We start from the raw sequence: 21,332 nt of genomic DNA, 5'->3' as shown, positions 1-21,332 counted from the left end.
CCATTTGAAAAAGACCTCTAACTAAAAATTAATTTAATTTTATGTGTAGGTTGTCATTTTACTTTCATGATAAAGTCCTTTGAGGTGCCAAAGTTTTAAATTTTGATGCGGTCCTATTTATCTATTTTTCTTTTTGCTTGTGCTAAGAAACCATCACTTTTCTATGCTTTCTTCTAGGAGTTTGGTAGTTCTAGCTTTTATATTAAGGTCTTGATCTATTTTGAGTTGATTTTTGTTGTGGTATGAAGTAGCAGTCCCCCCCCCCCCCCCCTTTTTTTTCCCTCTCAAATGGAGATTCAGTCTTCTCAGAACTATTTATCAAAGAGACAATTCAATTTCAGTTGAGTGGTCTTTGGCACCTTATCAAAAATTAGTTGGCCATAAATGTGAGGGTTGCTTTCTAATTCAATTCCATTGATCTGTATGCCTGCCCCTGTGCCAGTACCATGCTGTTTTGATTACCGTAGCTTTGTAATAAGTTTTTGAATTGGAAAGCATGAGTCCGTTAACTTAGTCCTTTTTCAAGATGGCTTTAACTATTCGGTCCCCCTTACCCTTCCATATAAATTTGATGATTGGCTTTTCCATTTCTGCAAAAGGCTGTTGGAATTTTTATTGGGATTACATTGAATCTATAAATTGCTTTGGGTAGTGTTGACATTGTAATGATATTTAGCCTTCCAATCTATGAACACAGAATATCTTCCCATTTATTTAGGTCTTTGATTTCTTTTAGCAATGTTTAGTAGTTTTCTGTGTACAAGTCTTTTACATCTGTGATTAGACTTATTCCTATTTTTTTATTCTCTTAGTTCCTATTGTGAATAGAATTATTTTCTTGATTTCTTCTTCTGATTGTTCATTGCAGGTGTAAACACTGCTGGTTTTGAGGGATTGATCTTACACCCTGCCACTTTGCTGAGTTTATTTATTAGTTCTAGGAGCTTTGTTGTAGATTTTTCAGGATTTTCTATATATAGGATCATCTGCAAACAGGGAGAATTTTATTTCTTCTTTTCCAATTTGGATGCCTGTTATTTATTTTCTTGTCTAATTGCTCTGGCAGAACTTCCAGTACAATGTTGAATAACAGTAGTGACAGTGGCCATCCTTGTCTTGTTCCTGATCTTTAGAGGGAAATCTTTCAGTCTTTCACTATTAAGTGGGTTGTTAGCTGTGGGCTTTCTATATATGTCCTTTATCATGTTGAGGAATTTTCCTTCTATTCCTAGTGTTCTAAGTATTTTTTTCAAGAAAGGGTGAGGAATTTTGTCAAATGCCTTTTCTGCATCAGTTGACATTATCATGTGTTTTTTCTTTCCTCCATTCTGTTAATGTGGTGTATTATATTAATTTGATTTTCTTATGTTGAACCATGCTTGCATACTAGGGATAAATTCCACTTGATCATGGTGTATAATCCTTTCAGTGTGCCATTGGATTTGGTTTGCTGGTATTTTGTTGAGGGTTTTTGAATCTATATTCATATGAGATATTAGTCTTTTCTTGTGGTATCTTTATCTGACTGTGCTATGAGGGTAATTTTGGCCTCGTAGAATGAATTAGGGAGCAGAATTGATGTTGAGCAGAATTGGAATTGAGCGGAATTAAGAATTGGAATTGGACAAAATTGATTTTAAGTCTTGTTGGAATGTTTGGTAGAATTCAAGATAGTATTTTTAACAGTGAATTATCACATCTGCTAATTTCATTTCATCTCTTTGTTACAGATTGATGTTCTCAAAGCTGATCTGGAAAGTGCAGAATGGAAAGTTTTGGAAAATCTTATTCTAGAAGATGTCCTTGAACAAATTGGGCAGCTTGTCTTTGAGATCCATCTCCACTGGCCCGGGTTTGAGGTCAGTGGCAGTGACAGCAGCGTTGTGCGCTTCTGGTACAGCCTCCTGAAAGAGTTGGAACTAAAGGATTTTAGACTTTTTCACAGTTACAAAGACTTATCTAAACCTCAACTATTCCTGAAGAAAGACATTTTCAATGCAAGTAGCTGTTATACTCTGAGTTGGGTGAATACAAGATGGAAATAGGATACAGGGACCAAGTCAAGAACCCAATGAGATATTTGCAAAGTGGAGCATATCTGTGCTTCTATTTATCTGTTTACTCATCTGGTCTTCCATTAGTCTGTAATTTTCTCCAGCCAGGGATTGTGTTATCACCGCTGTAGTATATGTATCCTGGTTCCTGACACGTGGTCATGGCATGGTGAATACTTGAAGATAGGAACATAGGAATTGCCACAGAGTCAACCCCCATTCACCTAGCCCTGGGCTCTTTGCCTTTTGACAGAGTGGGAATCCTTGTCCTCTTCTACTTTAACTTGGAAGATAATCTCCCCACTCAGCCCAGTTTTTCCTAAAATTTATTATGTATTTATAACCCCTGAATTCACCAGCATTAAAAAGAAATTATGTTTTCAAGTTTTACTAGGTTGATAGGATTCTTGAGTCTGTTGCCTATTGCTTAAAATAGGGCTTACTTTCATTTGACTTTCTCACCTATTTCAAGATTTATCTGCGTTGACCCTGTTAACAGTATCCTCTATAACATTGTGGATTTCATTCATTTCACATCAGCCTTTGCTGAAGCCCGTGTTGTGGCTTTATAAGAATCCCTGATTCTAACAAATGGAAACTCAGACACGGCCAAATCCTGCTTCTGAATTTTAAAGACTAGACTATCAAGAGTTTCACGTCAGGATACTTTTCCTACTCAGCCATAATCTCCTTCTGTTCCTATGAAACTAAGCACAGAGCAGACTTTGGGGTTTTCACTATTGCCTCTTCTTACTTCAATCCTGATTTCTCAACTAGACCTGCCTATGCTGTTAAATATTTTTTTTCCTTGTAAATATGTTATCAAAAATGTTAAGTGAGTTTTCCTTTACTGTCAGTTGGTTGCATTCATAAGCTTGTGACCTCAGGACCACAGCCTCTCTTTTCCCTGGATAGTTATACAATGTTTCAAGAGCATCAACCATTTCTACATCTTTAGAAATTTAATCAGAAACTGCAGGTTCTCAGTGGTTCACGTGAGCCCTATCATTTGTTTAGAGGATTAGGCATCCCTATGAATGATTTTTCAAAAATCCTAACATATCCAAAATTATTACCTTATATTTTCTGGCAGTATATATCATGAGAGAGCATGAAAACTGTATGTACGTTGTTGGTTCAAAATAATATTGGTGTGTGTGTGGTAGGGGAGTAGAATAGCAACCCTTATTAGACTTTTTTCCTTCTCCCTATTTTTTACCTCCCTCCAATCTCTGCGCTGGCTTTTTGTTTCTTCAAGTGGTTTATACATACCATTCCTCAGGTAAGAAGCCAAAATATATTAGAATAGGATGATCTCACTCATCTGGGGTCAAAAGGGAACAAGGCTTTCTGAATTAGCATTGATGGTTTTTTAAAATAAAAATGATGTTTTTATTTTAAAACACACAGTACATTAAAATCATTGAGCTGAGAGAACCAGCTTGAGTGTGATTTGAATAGTAGTTCAGTTGCTTTGATGTACATAGACAGTTCAAAAGTGTGGCAGGGTCCAAAAAACACCAAAGCAGCTTCTACTTTTAGTTTGTATGACAGTCTCCAAAACAGAATTAACTTTAGCCCACTTTTTGTTTGGATCACATAATAAGTTCTTTTTTAAAAAAACTTGTGAAAATTTTATACACTAAAGGACATCTGGTAAACCTTTTTATAACTAAACCTTTAAAAATTTTTATACACAGTGTGAAAAGCACACTACTCTTAAATGTGTACAGTCTGATGAGCTTTTAGGTATGTTCACACACACATCAAGATTCTTAATTCATGGAATTGCAGATTGATGACCTTACCAAAAGCTCCCTTTGTACAGTGAGTTAACTATTTATTCCAGATTGGTGGGGCAGAGCATTGCGTTCATCCCACTATATATAGCTGAAGCAATAATTTTTGTGTTGTTAAAAAAAGAGGCACTCACAAGAAATCACAAATACACACACCTACATCCCCCTACTAGGCCGCCTGTTCAGTAGTTATTTGTACTTATTTTATCCCTATGTCCTTCATTCCTGTTATGGGCAGTTTGAAATTTATAACGAATAGTCTGACTTTTGCTATGGTTTCCCTGCTTCTAGAATTTATTATGCTTATTGTGTTGGTCAGGGTTTCTTAACCTTGGCATTTGCCATTTGGGACTGGATGATTCTTTTTGGGAGAGGGAGCCGTTCTGTGAGTTGTACAGTGCTTACTGAAACTTCTGGCCTCTACCCACTAGATGCCAATAGCACCCCCATCAGTTGTGACAATGAAGATTTCTCCAAACATTGCCAAATGTCCCTCGAGGACAAAGGAGAGCCACTGGACAGGCCATGAGAAGGGACCAAGGCTGCCACAGCACTGGTGTTGGGGGACATCCTGTCTGATCTTCTGAAGAACAGACAAAACCCAAATCACCACCATTGTAACTTCCACAAAAGCAACACAAACAAATTGCAAAAAACAAAAAAAAAAACTAAATAAAATCAAGAACTATGATTTATTGAAAGCCTACTATGTGTCAGGCATTTTACATAGTTTAACTTTCCCAACAACTCTGCAAGCAAGAGTAATTTCCCTAATTATATCAATAAGGAAACCCTGAGAGGATAAACAGCTATTAAAATTACTCGATTAGTAGGTGGTAGAGTAGGAATCCAAATCTCAATGGGTCAGATCCCCAAACTCATGTTCGAGTCCTCTCCACAAGGTTGCTTACATAGCCTTTACCAAATGTAAGATGCAGTATCCTAAGGGCACATTTTTGCCTCCCTACTATTAACTAAAGGGGGTGGTGGTGGGGGGAGACTACACATACATTTAGACCAAACCTGTAAATGCGTTCGAGCTGGGATCATCTTGTGGCATGCAGGTTTGCTTAATTTAATCTACTTGACTGAAAAATGCCCACCAAGTATAGGCTCACTGAAGAAATTTGGAGATTCAGGCACTTCTCTGTCAATATATTTCAGCTGCCAGAAAAACTGTTGCAAAACCTGAAAGGGGCTTTTGCTCTGGTTCATCCCAATACCTGGCACGTTCCTCCTGGGTATTAGAAGGGGTAAAATCTCCTTGGAACTGTAGTACAATTGGACTTGTGCCTAAAACTAGTCTTTGGCCTGCAATTAAAGGAGTAAAGATGTAAATACCTGTGATGTACATCTCCTCATTACCAAAGTAGTCTTCATAAATGTTTCTGAAAACATGAATTTAATACTGCTCTTATCAAATAATAGAACTATCCTTTTTTAAAGTGAAAGACATGAGTTTCAGAAGTTGCCTTTTAGCACATTAAAACTTCTGAAACTGCTGTTTTGAGACTAAAGTCAAAGCAAATCAATTACCCCTTGCCCTTTTCTTAGAGTGATTGCATTTGATGCAGTTGTAATAGGTTATCATATAAATACTTGTAACTATCTGACATATTCAAAAATGAAGAGAGCCATCGATAAATGAATTGACTGAAAGTCCACTAATACTTAAATCAGGGTAGAACAAGAATAAATTCATGAATTTACAGTGTTTAGTCCAAATCAGTCATTCATGTAAGTGTTTCTGCTTTGGTTATAAGATCTTTTAGTAAATAATAGTACAAGATTTGTATTTTCTAAGTATTACATGTTTGGATTTTGATAAGCTTGGATTTAATACCAGGAAGCCAGGCTCATCATCTTTTGCTAGTTTAAAAATGAGGGCCTCCATTAGATAGATTTATTATACTTAACAATAAAATGGCACCTCCAAGATCAATTAATGTAATTGTTCTTTTCTGCTGTAACTAGCATATAAATCATAAAATATTTTAAAACACTCTAAGTTTTTCTTAGTGATTGGTATTGTGCAAGAAAATTCTTTGAAATAAGGGATTTTTGGGGTCAAGTTTGAATTCTAACCTGGACTATTTCAACAGAGAAGCTAAGTATATGCAAGACTGATAGCCAATCAATATGTGCCAGTAGTTTTATAGTGGTTGGTAAATGGCTGTGGCCCTGAGCTTCCCAGTGGGTCCCTTTCTACTATAGCCCTTCCCACAGGACCCCTGGGCCTCCCTATGATTGAGCAATTAATGGGTTAACAGTACAAGAAGCAGCCTCTAGGACCCGGCCTCAGCACATTGGTTACTTCTACTCTAACTGATCTGTGTCCCTGTCTTGGGGGTCATTATTTTTAATATCACCCCTGAGCATAATAAACACAAGTACAGATGGGTTCTACAATATTAATGAGAAACCACAATTTTATATCAATAAAAATAAGTTATTAGTGATCTATATTAGAAAATATTTCTCAAAGAGCTTATGTCATCATTTCCTCAGGGACCCCCAATTTCAGGCCCCTTACTATGTGTCTGCAGTTCCCTCTACTCCCTATCTTCACACTCCTTGTACTGTTGTACAAGCAGTATATCTGTTGGTATAGTATCTGTCTATCCTACCAAACTGTAATCTTTATGAGGGTAACCATGTGTGTAGTCTCAGTGCCTACATGGAGGTTGCTGGGTCAAAGGTGGTTGTTTGTTAAATATGAATGAAAAAAGCTAATTTGCATTGGAATTTTCTATGAAAATATTTCACCATTTTTACTGAAGTTGTTTTTTTTCTTTTTTCCTGGCATTAAAAATACTTTTGGAATTTAGATGGGTCACTGTGTCTCATTTTGGTTAAGACAAATTTAGGCACAATTTGTCCTTTTATTGACATCTTTACTGCATTGCATATGGTAGTCCCCATTTCTGCATGTTAAACTTGAGATCTTCTTGTCCTGGGGATTAAAGAGTTAAGCTTTTAAGGCTCAATTATTATTAGGCATCTAAGTCGCAGAATATTACACCTGAATCTTCCTTTCTCATTGCTCTTTCTTCTCAACAATTCCTGGAAAATATATATTTTTTGGAGTCTGTGTATAAAATTACATTCTTATTAGCATGGAGAAAAATTTTCAGTTTATGAGAGAAGGAAGGTATAAGGATATGAAGCCGTTTCAGCCAAGGATAGGAGCTAGTATTTCTAAAAAAAAAAAAAAAAAGATTAAAGCCACATTGGTTTTGTAGGACAGATGACTAATAAAGACATAGTTGTTGAGTAAGGAGTAAAACAGGCTGGAAAAGGTATTGTGTTCTCAAGACTGACAACTATGAGCTAAAGAAACATGTTTATGGGCACAATTCTAAGAGGAAGTGATGGAAATCCACCTCTAAAGGAAGGGACCCATGAAACTGGTCATCCAGGGTTTTGATATTTCACTGTCAATGTTCTCTTTCAGGTAATTTATAAATATGTCAAGGACACCAACCAGCCCCACCACAATATATCCTCAAGAATCACTATGCTTTTCTACCTAGAAAGTGTCTGTTTGATGCTACTTCCTAATCTTTATCTTAAAACTGGCTCCTTATTTAACACAAAAATAATCCCAATTTGGGCTTTCATATTTAAATATTCATTCAATTAAAGTTTTCACTAAAGTATCTCTTTTATTCTAGTTTTTAGGAAGGAAGTCTGTCCTGGGTATGACAAATAAATGAGTTGCAAAGGAAAAGAAGCTAGATAGTAACCCTTAAGTCCAGTAGCAACATGATCTTTAGATATTTTTGTGCTGGAAAAGAACCCCCCTTGTTTTTGGACTCTAAAATAGAGAACTCCTGACTCCCTGCCACTGCTAAATGAAAAAAATATGTAATGCATTAAACCTCCTCTGTGTGCTTTGAGGGCACTGCCTGTATTTTTTTTTTTTTTTGCATGGGCAAGCATCGGGAACTGAATGCCTGTATTTTTATAATTTAATTAGAATAAACCCATTCATACACCTGAGCATACTACGCCAGCCTCTAAAGCACTTTTTTCCAGTAATGTCAAAGAGACCCATTTGAAATATGTAAATGGTTGTATGTGGTGTCTCAGCAGAGTTAAGACTTAGAAGGAGAATAAAGATGAACATTTCAATAACATTTTCTACAAAAAAATGCTTTATTTAAAAATACGATCTTTTTAAAAAGAGACAACTTTTATATACAGTTACTTAGTTTAGAAACAGTCAAAAACAATAAAATAAATGAAAATTTAGAAGTTATGATTGGTAACGTACAATACTGGTGCTGAACAAGACAGTTTAAGTCAATGATCAATTTTTTTTACCCCATCACACTTCAGTAATTCACATTTGTTAAAGCCAGTGGATGGGACTAAAGAAAAAGTCATATCTGAAAACTTCCTATTGAGAAATCTGCCACCCTTCCTGGCAAATACAGAAACAGCTAGGCAATGTGTACTTATTTCTTTTAACTCTTGCACATCCCAAAAATGTCTCTCTACTTTTATTATTTTTCTATTTTCTTCTTTGAAATTCATGTATATGTGGCTATAAGGCCTGGTCACATATACTGGGCCTAATTTTTAATTTTAATTTTTAAAAGTAAGAGTTCTCTGTGGGCAGGGATAATGACTGCTACTGATAGCAAAGGACTCAGTGCTTAATGTCCTTAGGATAGCAACACTCATGATTTTGATCTCCAAGTCAGCACCTTAAGTAGCGATCAACCAATCTTTTCCAGCATGGTACTGAGGTATTTCAAACCACATTTAAACATCTAACACAGATTTGTAATAAAACAGGAGAAATGGCTTGTCAAACTAAAGTGCTATTAGGTACTGTATTCAAGAGGCTATCTTGAATTAGATTTTGAAGTTTTAAAACATTTTTTTTTAACCACAATCACTGATTCTTAAACTGGGAAACCTTAGCATCTTCCTGGAGTATCAATTTTCTTCAAAAACTTGGAAAGAAGTTTAAAATTTTTCCTATCTTAAAAGGTTCACAAGCAAAATCAGAATTGTTTTAAAGATAAAATATATGACTTCAAGGCAATGACAAGTTGACATTTTGGACTATACTCTCCTATCTTAGCTTCAATGAGGAGTAGGTATTTCAGTAGTAACAGCAGTGAAGCAATGAACTAGGCGATCCTGATTTCTGAAATGTAGCCAGGTCTGTACTGATAGTGATAAAAATAAAATTCAAAGTCTTGGCTCATTCTCTTGTTTTATCTTCCAAAATAATGTAATTTTCTGATTAAATATATATAGTTCTGTCTATAATGATCAGGAAGAGAGTCAAGGAAATAACTCTTTGGACTGATTTTTATTTTACATTGTTTAATTATTGGAGGAATGCTGCAAAGAAGATTGCTGGTTTATAACTAAAATATACAACATATACCATCAAAAATAGTAGAACTCATGAAGCCAAAATATTAGAACTTGACCCATTAAAAAGAAATAATGGGAACAAAGTTCTGGGTGGCTTTATCTTTCTTTCAGATTTATGTTAAATTACATCACCACTCTTCTTTACTGACCCTTTTTGTTGAAGGGGTTAAATATATGGTTTCTTTCTGACTTACTGTTCATCAATTACATTACCTCCTCTAGAACACCAACTCCATTAAGACCCTTCCTTTTCAGTATAGTCATGGGGGTAAACTCAAACTGTCCACCAATGATGAACTACTTGCTGTCAAATAGAAAGTCAATGGTAATTCCCTATATAAATGACGTCAATAAAGATCAAAATGAAGTTGCCAATGAAATTATATGTGTTCAATTTACAAAATTATTTTTTCAAAACAAGGGGTCAACTTTCATAAGGCCATGTCAGGAAAACATTATCTGTAAATCAAGTTGTCACCCAACATATTTAATAATTAAATACAGTTAAATATGACATTGGATCAAAAAAAAGATCCTAGTTGAGGGGTTGATGGAATTAATCCCACAATTTAATGAGACCATCCCAACCACATGTTATGACCTTGGATGTTTCATGAGGATGCCATACTGCACCTATACACACTTTATCATGAGCTTTAAATCTACTATAGAGTTTTGTGGTCTTCCAGTCCCAAATGTTTAATTTTCCATTTCCATCTCCTGAAATCACGTAGCTATAATCAGAAGAAAAATAAATTCAAGTTATTTAAAGAGCTTAAACTGGTGAAGTGGGATGAGGAACAGAGAAAGAATTTTTCTACCTTAGCATGATAAAACCAATGTGAATGTACAACACTCAGTGAGAATAACAAGATATGGCTTGAAGTTGTCTATAATTTAAAGTGCTACCGGAAAATCTCTCCATTTAGCTACCAATCTATAAATTATGTTTAACTGTGAAGACTGTACTCCCAGGGCCCTCAAAGAATGAAGTATCTCAATTAGTTTCTAGACAGTCAGAAACAGTGTAAGGGACCAAGTTCACATATCGCCACTGACACATTTAGAACAGTTCAATGGTACTAGACTCTTCCATTGTCATAATTAATTTTGGACTCCAATATGTTGCAAATAACATCTAAGACTGGCCCAGAAATAAGACTCTAGGCCCCAGGACCAGGCTAAACATAAGAGGTCCACAGATTTCTGAATTACTTGTACCTATATATTTTAGCCAAAAATGAGGGAATGAATGCAGAGTTTTATTCTTTAGAAAGACGCTAGGCTTCACAAATTCAGTGTGACCTAGAAATATTCAGAAGCTGAATCTGAGGCTAGACAAGTTTCAGATAAGCTATTAGTTCAATACTGCAATACAGAATTAATTCTCTGGTGCTCATTCAGTTGCAGCAATAGAGTGATTACAGTCTGCTTAGCCTTGTTTTGAAAAGCAGAGAGAAAATAAGGCTTTGGTCATACAGACAGTGATTTATACATGGTTAAAGGTTATAGGGCTACATAAAATAAGATATACTGAAGAACTAAAAAAAAAATCAAAATGTTAATTTTCATGCCTTGTTCCTGCCTTTTGGGAGTTTTTAGATTTCTCTTATAATTATATAATAAAAAGTATTTGTAAAGTCCTATTATTTGTATAATAGTAGCTTATATCATCATATGTGAATATAAAGATAGATTAAAAGACTTACCTCATGTCTGGTGAAAAGTCTACCTGACAAGCATATCCTGCTACCATATGCCCTTTAAAAATTTTTTTCTTATTTAATCTAAATCTGTTCTGTGCTCCAAAAATTAAGATTTGGTTGTCCATCGATTGGCATGCTAGCCATTTCCCTGTAAATACAATAAATGAGACATTTTAGAGAGACTGAAAAATTTTAAAATGCTTTTAATTTTATTTTTAAAATATTCACTGCTAGTATTCTTTTGTTCCCAGCTACTTTATAATAGGAAATACATTTACCATACAACCTGTAAAGTGTTTCAAATATCTCTCACTGGCAAGAGATATGTATTTAGTACAGTAATGGATTTTGCTCATATAAGTTTATCTCATTGAGTACCATATAAAACCTTTCTTTTCCTTTTTTTTTTTTGGTTAAATAGAGAAATACTGAAATTCCTATTTTAGGCTTAATAGAACTAAACTAAAATTTCATGAAATGAAATTAATTTGTGGTAAGTGTGGACACATTGCTTGTGATAAGACAGTTTAAAACACTACGTACATGGAGATACACAAATAAATGTGACAAAGAATATATGAATATCAAGATAGGACCCAGCTGAGTTGTTCTTTCCTAATAAAAATCATAGCAAATGTGACAACAATCACCAATCTGTTTGTGACAGATGCCCAGATAGAAGAGCAAACTTGTCCTTGCCTCCTCTTCCTTGCTCTACATCTCCAGTAGCTATGTGAGTTAACCACGGCTTTGATGAAGATGTTCCCCAAATACCAGATCCTCCATTTTAATACCCTCATTTAAGAGCTGTAATTATATCAGTATACTGCCAGTATATCTGCAGCACAAATTACCTTGTTCTTAAAAGGCAATGGATTATTGAATGGGACAGTACTAAACAGATTCATCTTTTTTACTTTTGCCTGAGAAAATCTTTTATAGTGAATTGGTAAGATAGTCCTATTATGGGAAATCAGACCTCAATTGCCTATTTCATGAAAGGAAAAAAAAAGTTTACAATAAATCATTAAATGAGTTTTTGAACATAATTCTGTTAGAAGGAGAATTACGAAAAAACAACTGGATTCTCAAATGGAAATTCTTAGATGCTCAGATGATGTTAGTTGTAAATCACTGTTTATTTTATTAAAAAAAAAGAAGACAAAACAAGAGTGGGGGATGTGACTCATGGGAAACCAGTGATTATTTCTAATACTGAAAATATGCCCTTAGGCAAGTGTGGCACTGTGACAGTTAAGCAGGGAATGGCTAAGGTTCTTGTGAATACAGAATTATACCAAGCCTTAGAAGCTCACTTAAAAACACATTCTATATATTAACTAACCATTTGGAGACAAAGTCACTGCAGGCATTGAGTGCATACTGGGCTCTGCTATATACTTGAAATCCACAGGGATATCCCTAAAAAATTAAAAATAGCATTTCAGAATAATTTTCAAAAGCACCTTTAGAATAATTATCTCTGAAACAAAGGGATAATAACCAAACAGAAGCAAACTCTTGAAATTATATATTTAAAAGACCTTCCATGAGACTTCCTTGTAAAAGAAAAATCACAAAAGGACAACATATTGCTCATGATAAATTTTTTACTTCACTAAAGACATTCCATGATAATTGTGACCGTGTCAGTGATTTATTTTCTGATTTGAACTTTGACCTTTATGCTTAAAAAAATGTTACCACAAATTCTTTAATAATGGACTCATCTAAAAATGTAACATGGTAGGCAGAACTAAGATCTCTGAGACATGCCTACAGGGAAGTAGTTCTTATTTTAGCTGCCAATCAACTGTAACTTGTCCTTACTCTGTGAGTAGGTGATAGTGCTAAAAAGCCTTCAGCAATGCAAGAGGACAGCAGGCAAAGCTGTATGGGCATTTGTGAGCTGGTCTAGCCCACTCCGAAATAATGACCAAGGCCAAAAAATTAAATGTTTGGTACCTGGACATCTTCTATTTTTAGTTTACACTGTGAAGTATTGCAAATGTACACCATGCAGGAGAAAAAGCATTAAAAAAATTCTCATGTGAATGATACAAAGGATAAAACAAAAACAACAAAAATCCAAAACTAACCATCTAAATCTAGTACTTTTTCATTTTTAATACTCTCCATGATAAAAATTCTTTGGTAATTCCAAAAGGATTTTTGGTCTTGTTGCTTTTCATGAGAGACCAGACATTTTTTTTTTTTAGAGTAATGTATATGGGAAATGTAATTTGATGAATAACAGAGAATATGAAGCAGCAATTTCAATTTCAAACTATGATTCTATTTCTGACAATATGATTAATTGAAAAATAGTGGTAATAACCATTAATATTTGCCTTAATGTAAGGATTTCTCAATTCTTCTCTAAATCCATCCAGAAGGAGCAAATGATTAGAACTTCTATCAGGGTCTTGGTTAAAGGGGAAATTTTTCAGATATAACCTGGGGTACAATATCATTTCTCAAGTATCCAACTCTTCATAACTGTAAGGTACCAATCAGTACTGACACTCAGAATGGCCCCAATGTCATGAAAAAGCCTCCATCTGAAAAGGTTTAATTGTTTTACCCTCCTTATGTTTATCGTTAATGGCTAACAGTTTTCATAACATGCATTAAAACATAAGTATTTCAAAATTAAATTAACCATATTATAGGTTCTTATTAATCAAAGTTTTACTAAAAGCAGACAAAAAAATTCCAACGGACCTCTTATTTCAAGGACTCTTGCTACAATCAGCTCTAGGACAAGAAATGAATCTGAACTACCTTTCAGATGTCATTATTTCTAGTGAAAATGTCTGTGAGGCACAGTTATACTTAATAAACACAACACTACTTTGTAATTAGATTATTAACTCATATTTTACAAATAATCTTCAGTTTGGAAATTAATTCACCAACAACACTACTAAAAACATACCTATGAAGTTTTAGGGAAAAAAGAAAAATTGCTTAACCACTGTAAAATTTTCTTTTAAAAATATTGTAAGCAAATAAATAGCATCAGGAGAAAACACGTCTAGGACATTTCATAAATTTAGCTGATTACAATACCACCGGCTGCTGAAAACCTAATTATAAGTTCTTATATTTCTATAGAACTATCTAATATCTTGAGTTTGTCTAATATTATTTAAGAAAACTAAGATTCCTTTGATTTGTTTTTGGTATCACTGGGCTACTCTAAGCTAGTGTATGATGTAAAAGTTTGGCTAACACCACTTGTCTGAAGGTTCCAGTGCTGACAATTTTCCCCTGTTGAAGTCAGTTCTCACTCTGAAGAGTCTAGGCCTCCTTTCCTCTTCCACACAAGCTGCCAGGTTTACTACTAACTGCTCTTTGGGACTGGTGAATGCAATGAAGCAATATTCTGGGGATCCTGAGCTAGTTTTGATGCCTATGATTTTTTGTAGCAAGACTGATCTTCAATCAATTGCTTTCTGACTAAACTGCATACAAGTTAGTTTCTCTCTCCACGAGTTGCTCAATTCATCTAAGTATCCATCCATATTACCAAGAAGAACTCAAGCTTTGGAATCAGTTTAATTCAAATTTGAATTCCAGCCCTTTCATGTTCTAAGTAACCTTAGACAAATTATTTAACCTATCTTAATTTCCTCCTCTATACACAAACAGGCACTTGGAGTAATCTAAAAGCTGTGGGAAGCAAAAGGCAGTGTGGGATGATAATGCAGACACCTATCCTCAACTGAGGATCGGTCAGGAAGGCTAATACAGGAAGTGAGTATTAAACTGGCATCTAAAGGATGTCATCATCTAACATGAAACAATATGATTTTTAGGAGTATTTCTTAAGATCTGAGAGGAAAAAAAAAACCACACTAACATCACCTCTTAATTTAATCAAAGTACTTTGGTGACTAATGAGCTAATTTAGAAAACACACACAAGTATTCTTAAGTCCTGTAATTGGTACAGGATTTAAAGATTTATCAATTTCTTTTATATCACTGTCATTCTACATTTTAAATTGGAGTTGAAATTTCACTTGACAGTAGAAACATCTGAAAGTTTAAATATAAGCAAACTGTTTTAGTATATAAAACAAAACAGGGATATACATGTTTATTCTCCAGAGTATTGTGCAAATGATCTAAGGAGGCTCATATAAAATTTGGTGTCCATGTCAGATTCTCTGCACGGAAATCATTTCTGAAGTTAGAAAGATATTAACTTTAAATTTAATGTTGTTTTAGATCACAGACCTTAGGAATGTATAGTCAACTTTCCTCCATTAATTGGGGTCAATTGGAGGGGTATACTGGTGTTCAATATAGTAGGGACTGTCTCAGCTCCCCAAAGGGACTCAGTTCGAAGAAGAAACCATTGGCTGTGATTTGCTTCCTACTTCTTAACACAAAATAAGTGTAGGGAGTAGGAAGACACACTTTCTAGTCCCCGCGAGGTTATAACCATGGTTGAGCTGTGCTGCAAAACTGACTGTGAAAACAAGTTGGGTTCCATCCAAACATTCATTTTAACAAAAAAGATTACAATGCTTCTCTTTGCAACTAAATTATACATATGATCAATGATACTTGAAAGGCAGGACATTAGGGTGATGATAAGAGAGAGCAATGTTCAGTGTGGAATAATTATAAAGTAGACATTTAAAAAATTAAGTGATTCATCAATATTTTTTTTGAGTTGGTTCTGAGGCCAGGATCTTATGATGTGCAATCCCTAGAACAACCAATATAGCCTATGTATTTGTGGCCCCTACTTCTCTCCACTTCTTCAGCAAAGATGTATAAGATACTTAATAAAGAATGCAAAGAAAACAAATTACAAACCTGTTACCACTGCAAGAAAAATGACTTAAAATACATAGCCTCTGGATAAACTATCCAAAGACTATAAAGTGTAGCATGTTTAAATCTTTATTTCCTTAGTGTGGGTACTTAACTAGTTAAAGCAGTTTGACTGACGAGCCAGAGATCAGTGTTGGGAAAATATTCAAGTGGTTATTTATTAGTAGGCTTTGTTCTTGGCTACACATTTTTAAATTACTTGCTTTATATAAATAAATCAGATTTCCTACTGATGAAACTCACCATTCCCAAACTCTTAGACTTTTATCATCAGATGTGCTCACAAATCTCCTATTCTCATCAACAAAGACAATGGTGTTGACAGCTCCCAAATGCCGATCATATTCCTGAACAATTTCTCCACTTCGAATGTCCCACTATATGTCAAATAAGAGAAAAGCTTAAGATAGAAATGGAACAGATTTATGAAAACCAACAAAGATCGCAATTCTAGAAAGGAGAAAGGGAAAAGATCTCTGATATCATGTATCTACTAATTTTGTTATAGAGCTAAAAGAGCAGCAGTCTCTAAAGTAGCAAATATTAAACTGGTTAATATTCTTTATCCCATCCCCCAGTAAGGCTCAGGAATCTTAATAAAAATGCTGTTAAAAGACTTACTTGCACAATCTTTTTATCAGACATCCCAGCCACAAAGAGATTTTGCTTATCTTCATCAGGATTAAACTTTACACAATAGGGTACTTTGCGATTTGTAAATCTTGATATACACTGTCCTAAAACCAAATACCCAAGTTAAATAGGTAAAATAAATTTGGCCATATGAAGAGGAAACTGGGATTGAGATCTAGGGATCATTTGCATAAAAACCGAGGAAGGGCAGTCTGCTTGTTCTTTTTTTTTTCTTTTAATATTTTTATTGTAAACAACAAACAAACATCAAATATTCTTGACATGGTTACAATCAATGGCTCACAATATCATCACATAGTTGTGTATTCATCACCATGATCATTTTTTGAATGTTTGCACCTCTCCAGCAAGAGAAAGAAAAAAGAAAAAAGAAAAAACTCATACATGCTATACCCCGTACCCCTCCCTCTCACTGACTACTAGTATTTCAATCTACTCAATTTATTTTAACATTTGTTCCCCCTATTATTTATTTCTTATCCATATTTTTTACTCATCTGTCCATATGTAGATAAAAGGAACATCAGTCACCAGGTTTCACAATCACACAGTCACACTGCAAAAGCCATTATCATTATACAATCATCTTTAAGAAAAAAGAAACATGGTTACTGGAACACATCTCTACAGTTTTAGGTACTTCCCTCTAGCCACTCTAATACACCATAAATTAAAAAGGGATATCTATATAATGCATAAGAATAACCTCCAGGATAACCTCTTGACTCTGCAATCTTTCACAGTGTTTCATTTATAAATGCTAACTTATAAGATAAATACATGTCAGTGTTGGTATAAATGAGCTCTTACCTGTCTCAGTGTCCCAGAGTTTAAGATACCTGTCATAGGCTGCACTGAGGAACTGTGTTCCTGCAGTATTGAAGCAGATGTCCCTAACAGCTTTACTGTGACCTAAGGGCAGAAACAACAGAAATGGAAATAACATGAAGTGTTCTCTCAAAACATAAACACTATAAGATAAATAGCATTAAACAGTGGTTTTCAAGCCAAGCTGTGAGTCAAAACCACTGGACCTACAGTGATTTCCTGATTCAAAGTAAGTTATATGTGGGCTTGGGAATGGCATTTTCCCACCTCTTTAAGAAGCTCCTCAGGTGATTCTGATACATAACATTTAGGTCAGAATAGAGAGAAAAGATCTCTCTCTTTTTTATTAAGTTTGTCAAAGCACTCTCTTAACAGGTAGTACAGAATGATTAAACAGCCAAATTTATGGAATCATAATAGGCCAATTATTGGCATTCAAAAAGAAGTTAATGCTGACATTCTGGAGGTTCACTCTCAGATTGTTCAGCACTCTGGAAGTGAAACAAAGTGACCTAAACCTAAAGTTCAGGAAATTGTAGCTCTGTTCAATAACTACATATTTATGTGATTATCTTACCAAATTTCACAGAAACTGATTCAGAATTTCAGCAATGAAGCCTTTTGAAAACTAACATATTAGGTTCTATTTTACTTTAAGATGAATTTTTAAAAATTAATTAATGAATATTTTCATTCTGAGTTGTAATCTGTTATTACTTCAAAAAGATTCACTTCAGAAAAATAGCCAATGGATATTGACCTACCAGTAAAAACAGTAAATTATCAATGTATGATTAAATAATACAGAATACACTATAAATCACATTTATATGCAATGACTAGACTATCACACACAAAATTTAAAAATACAGTATTTTTATACATTTTTTTAAGAATTACATTTTATAAAGTTAAAGAGGAAATTCTTTGTACAAAATCTTGTGTATATAGTTCATACAATCTCATTCTTACGGCTATACTACCACAAAGATATGCTTAAAATTATAATATTACAAATGATTTTTAAACTTCATATTCAATCTTGGCACCCATATACTAATACCATTATTTCTGAAATACAGTTACAAATGAATTAAAACACAATCATGCAGATGTTTCTTTTAATATAAGAAAATTATGTAAAATGTACTACTAACCAACATTTATCAACATAGTTCACTAGTTCTGTTCAACTTCCTGTACTCCTTTCATACAGGTGCACGCAAAACTAGCAGATCATGGGTTGTTTTAATAACATGTTGAAAGACTATTATGAACTGACAATACTTAGGTATTAGGAAAGCAACCCAGAGCTCTAACCTGTCAATTATTTCTGCTTTAGCAGAAACCCTAATTAAGATAATAATTACTAAAATGCATAGAAATGCTGATATTATAATTCCTAAGTGTATAAAGAGGATCTGCATCAGAAAGTACATCAGTCCCTTAGAAAACAAAACAACAAAAATGGTGTTTGACATTTAAAAGTATATTCTCTGTTTTGAAAATGGAGATGGTGGATCTTAGATAAATCATTATCTTATCCCTGCTAAGAAAGCACTTCACACTCCCAATGAGGCTCTATAAAAAAGTTTAGGATATGTTACAATATTTCTCTTTAAAAATCTTGGACAGTAATAAATTAAAGGTAATAGCCTCTCCCCTGCTTCCCCAAGTAGCTAAAGATTTAGAAGGAAAATAAAGTGCCAATGTCTAAAGTATTTTCAATTGTTTAGAAAGCACTAACCCATTTGATGGCTTAGGATTAATTATGAAAATAGGTCAGTTCTGATCTAAATACATAGAAGGCAGGTAATTCCAGTCTATGCAATTTCTGCCCAGAAGGGGGTTGGATCAGAAAACTATCTACTCCCCCATTAATTGCTTTGAAACCTGCACACACACTCTGAATTCGGATACAGAAAAATTCGGTTTCTAAGAGGGAAAGCACAGTGTCTGTGCCACTCTGAAGTTGAAAAAAAAGGTGCACTGTTTTTTTTTTGGCATGGGCAGGCTCTGGAAATTGAACCTGGGTCTCCTGCATGGCAGGCGAGAACTGTGCCACAAGGAGCCACCATTGCCAGCCCAAGAAGGTACACTCTTGACCACTGGATGGACAGCTGCTGAGATTCTCTTCTTCACAACTCATATCTTCACAAGAGTCCTCACTTTCACTTTCATCAAAACAACCCATCTTTGGTATTGTGTGCAACTGAAGAACATTACAGTAGCTGTTGTGGAGATTGTGGCCTTTGCACCTTGAAACAATTCAACCTAACTTCTTATGATAGGGTTTACAACATTCAGGAGAAGAATATTCAGCTAGGTATTTAAAATCTAACTCCATCCAGTAAAAAAAAACAGTGTCACTAATCATGATTGCAAGTCTCAGGTCACTACTCCAGGGAGGGTGGCCTGAAAGAATTATGGAAGCCACCTTGCTGAATCAGTTGGGCCTCACCACATGTGCGCGGAAGCTCCTCGTGTAAGATGGCATTTTGACAATAAATTAATTTTAAAGTGTTGATTTATGCTTTACTTGGAAATCAATTCTGCCATAGCATTCAACTCTTTTGAAAGTTAGAGGGACAAATAAAATGGCTAAATGAAACTTTTATATCTTTCACCACCCCCACCATGACCAAGACTGTCTGCCATGTTCAGTTGTGAAAATGTGCATCACACAAATTGTCAACCATATATAGCAGCCCTGACTCTCCACCACCTATGAACTCTAGTCAGGCAAGAGTCCTAGTAAGAGCTGCTATTATCGTCCTAAGACCCCCACTGAAAAACAGTCTGCCAGTGTAGGAAAGTCAGATGGGACGCAGATCCACTTTATCTACGGGAGACGGTTTGTTCTCCTGTATACAAGACTTCCTTTGGGCTGTTGGAGCATCTTGGGGTCACTTATTTGTGAAGTGAGGCCTTAAAATCATAACAAAACCCTGCCCCATTTAAATCTAAAAATGTACCCACTAGGATTTAAAAAAATAGAGTTTCGGGCGGGCCGCGGTGGCTCAGCGGGCAAAGTGCTTGCCTGCTGTGCCGGAGGACCTCGGTTCGATTCCCGGCCCCAGCCCATGTAACAAAAACGGAGAAACAGAATACAATAAAACAAGAAAATGTTTAAAGATGTTTCCCTTTCTTCCTTCCTTCCTTCCTTCTATCCTTCCTTCCTTCTCTCTGTCTTTCCTTAAAAAAAAAAAAAAAAAAAAAAAAAAAAAAAAAAAAAAAATAGAGTTTCAATGTGGTAGAGTTAAATTTAGAAGCAACAGCTAGTGTTCACAAGAAATTTAAGAAAAAAACGAACTACTTTTGGCCCAAAAGGCTGATCTGTGACAAGGCTCTCCCCGACTCTTTGGCCTTCTTCCTTCCTTCAAGGAGATCCTTCCTTCAAGGAGATCTCTCAATCTCATCCCTTTCTATGCTTTAGCTGTCAATTTCCAACCTTTCATCAAAGCTTGACACCTGGCTATCTGATTGCTTATTAGACACTTTCACCTCAATATCCCAATCCCAAAGGCAACTCAAATTCAGTGAGTCTAAAATTTCATCATCTCCTTATGAATGGCACCACCATTCATCCAGCCGCCTGGGAGATATTGTAGATTCCTGCCTTACTCTTATCATTCACATCCAGTAACTAAATCCCATGGATTTCAACTTTGATCATTACCTTCGGCTCTATCCCTCCTACCTTTGTTTGTTCAGGCTTTCACCATCTCTAATCCAAATCAGTGTAACACTGTACTTCATTTCCCTGCCTCCAGGCTTGCTTTCCCAGTATATTCTCCATATCACCACTGAGATCTTGGTAAACTTCAAATCTCATCATGATGTTTTCCTGTCCTAAGGAAGATCTAAACTCCTTATCAATGGCATACAAAGCCCTCCAATGCTCTGGTCTCCTTCTATTAATGTTCTCTACCTTGATCTCTCACCATATCTTATCTGAAACATAAGTGGTTTCCTCAAAGCAAGAAGCTTTCTCATACCACTTTAGAGTCTGCTGCTCTCTCTTCCTAGTTTCCTTTCTTTGCC

The 21,332-nt window shown here is 35.1% G+C and overlaps 2 protein-coding genes across 6 annotated transcripts in view; one reads left to right on the top strand and one right to left on the bottom strand.

The window, feature by feature from the left end:
- The window catches only part of METTL24 (methyltransferase like 24), a 133,638-nt gene extending 129,242 nt beyond the window's left edge, over window positions 1-4,396 (top strand). For all 4 annotated transcript variants that reach the window (XM_077162647.1, XM_077162650.1, XM_077162649.1 and 1 more), the window contains one exon: window positions 1,731-4,396. In XM_077162647.1, coding sequence (XP_077018762.1) covers window positions 1,731-2,045 — 315 coding nt within the window. In that variant the 3' untranslated portion in view covers window positions 2,046-4,396. The remainder of the gene's footprint in view (window positions 1-1,730) is intronic.
- Window positions 4,397-7,992: 3,596 nt separating this feature from the next.
- CDC40 (cell division cycle 40) overlaps window positions 7,993-21,332 on the bottom strand; it is a 63,847-nt gene continuing 50,507 nt past the window's right edge. For both annotated transcript variants that reach the window (XM_077162643.1, XM_077162642.1), the window contains 6 exons: window positions 17,271-17,372; window positions 16,428-16,543; window positions 16,050-16,183; window positions 12,302-12,378; window positions 10,960-11,104; window positions 7,993-9,984 (listed from right to left, as the gene is read on the bottom strand). In XM_077162643.1, the coding sequence (XP_077018758.1) occupies window positions 9,807-9,984; window positions 10,960-11,104; window positions 12,302-12,378; window positions 16,050-16,183; window positions 16,428-16,543; window positions 17,271-17,372 (752 nt within the window). In that variant the 3' untranslated portion in view covers window positions 7,993-9,806. The remainder of the gene's footprint in view (window positions 9,985-10,959; window positions 11,105-12,301; window positions 12,379-16,049; window positions 16,184-16,427; window positions 16,544-17,270; window positions 17,373-21,332) is intronic.

Source organism: Tamandua tetradactyla, chromosome 5, assembly GCF_023851605.1.
Source record: "Tamandua tetradactyla isolate mTamTet1 chromosome 5, mTamTet1.pri, whole genome shotgun sequence".
Taxonomy (NCBI): Eukaryota; Metazoa; Chordata; class Mammalia; order Pilosa; family Myrmecophagidae; genus Tamandua; species Tamandua tetradactyla.
The sequence above is the reverse complement of the archived record's forward strand: the minus strand, read 5'-3'. Positions and strand labels throughout refer to the sequence as shown.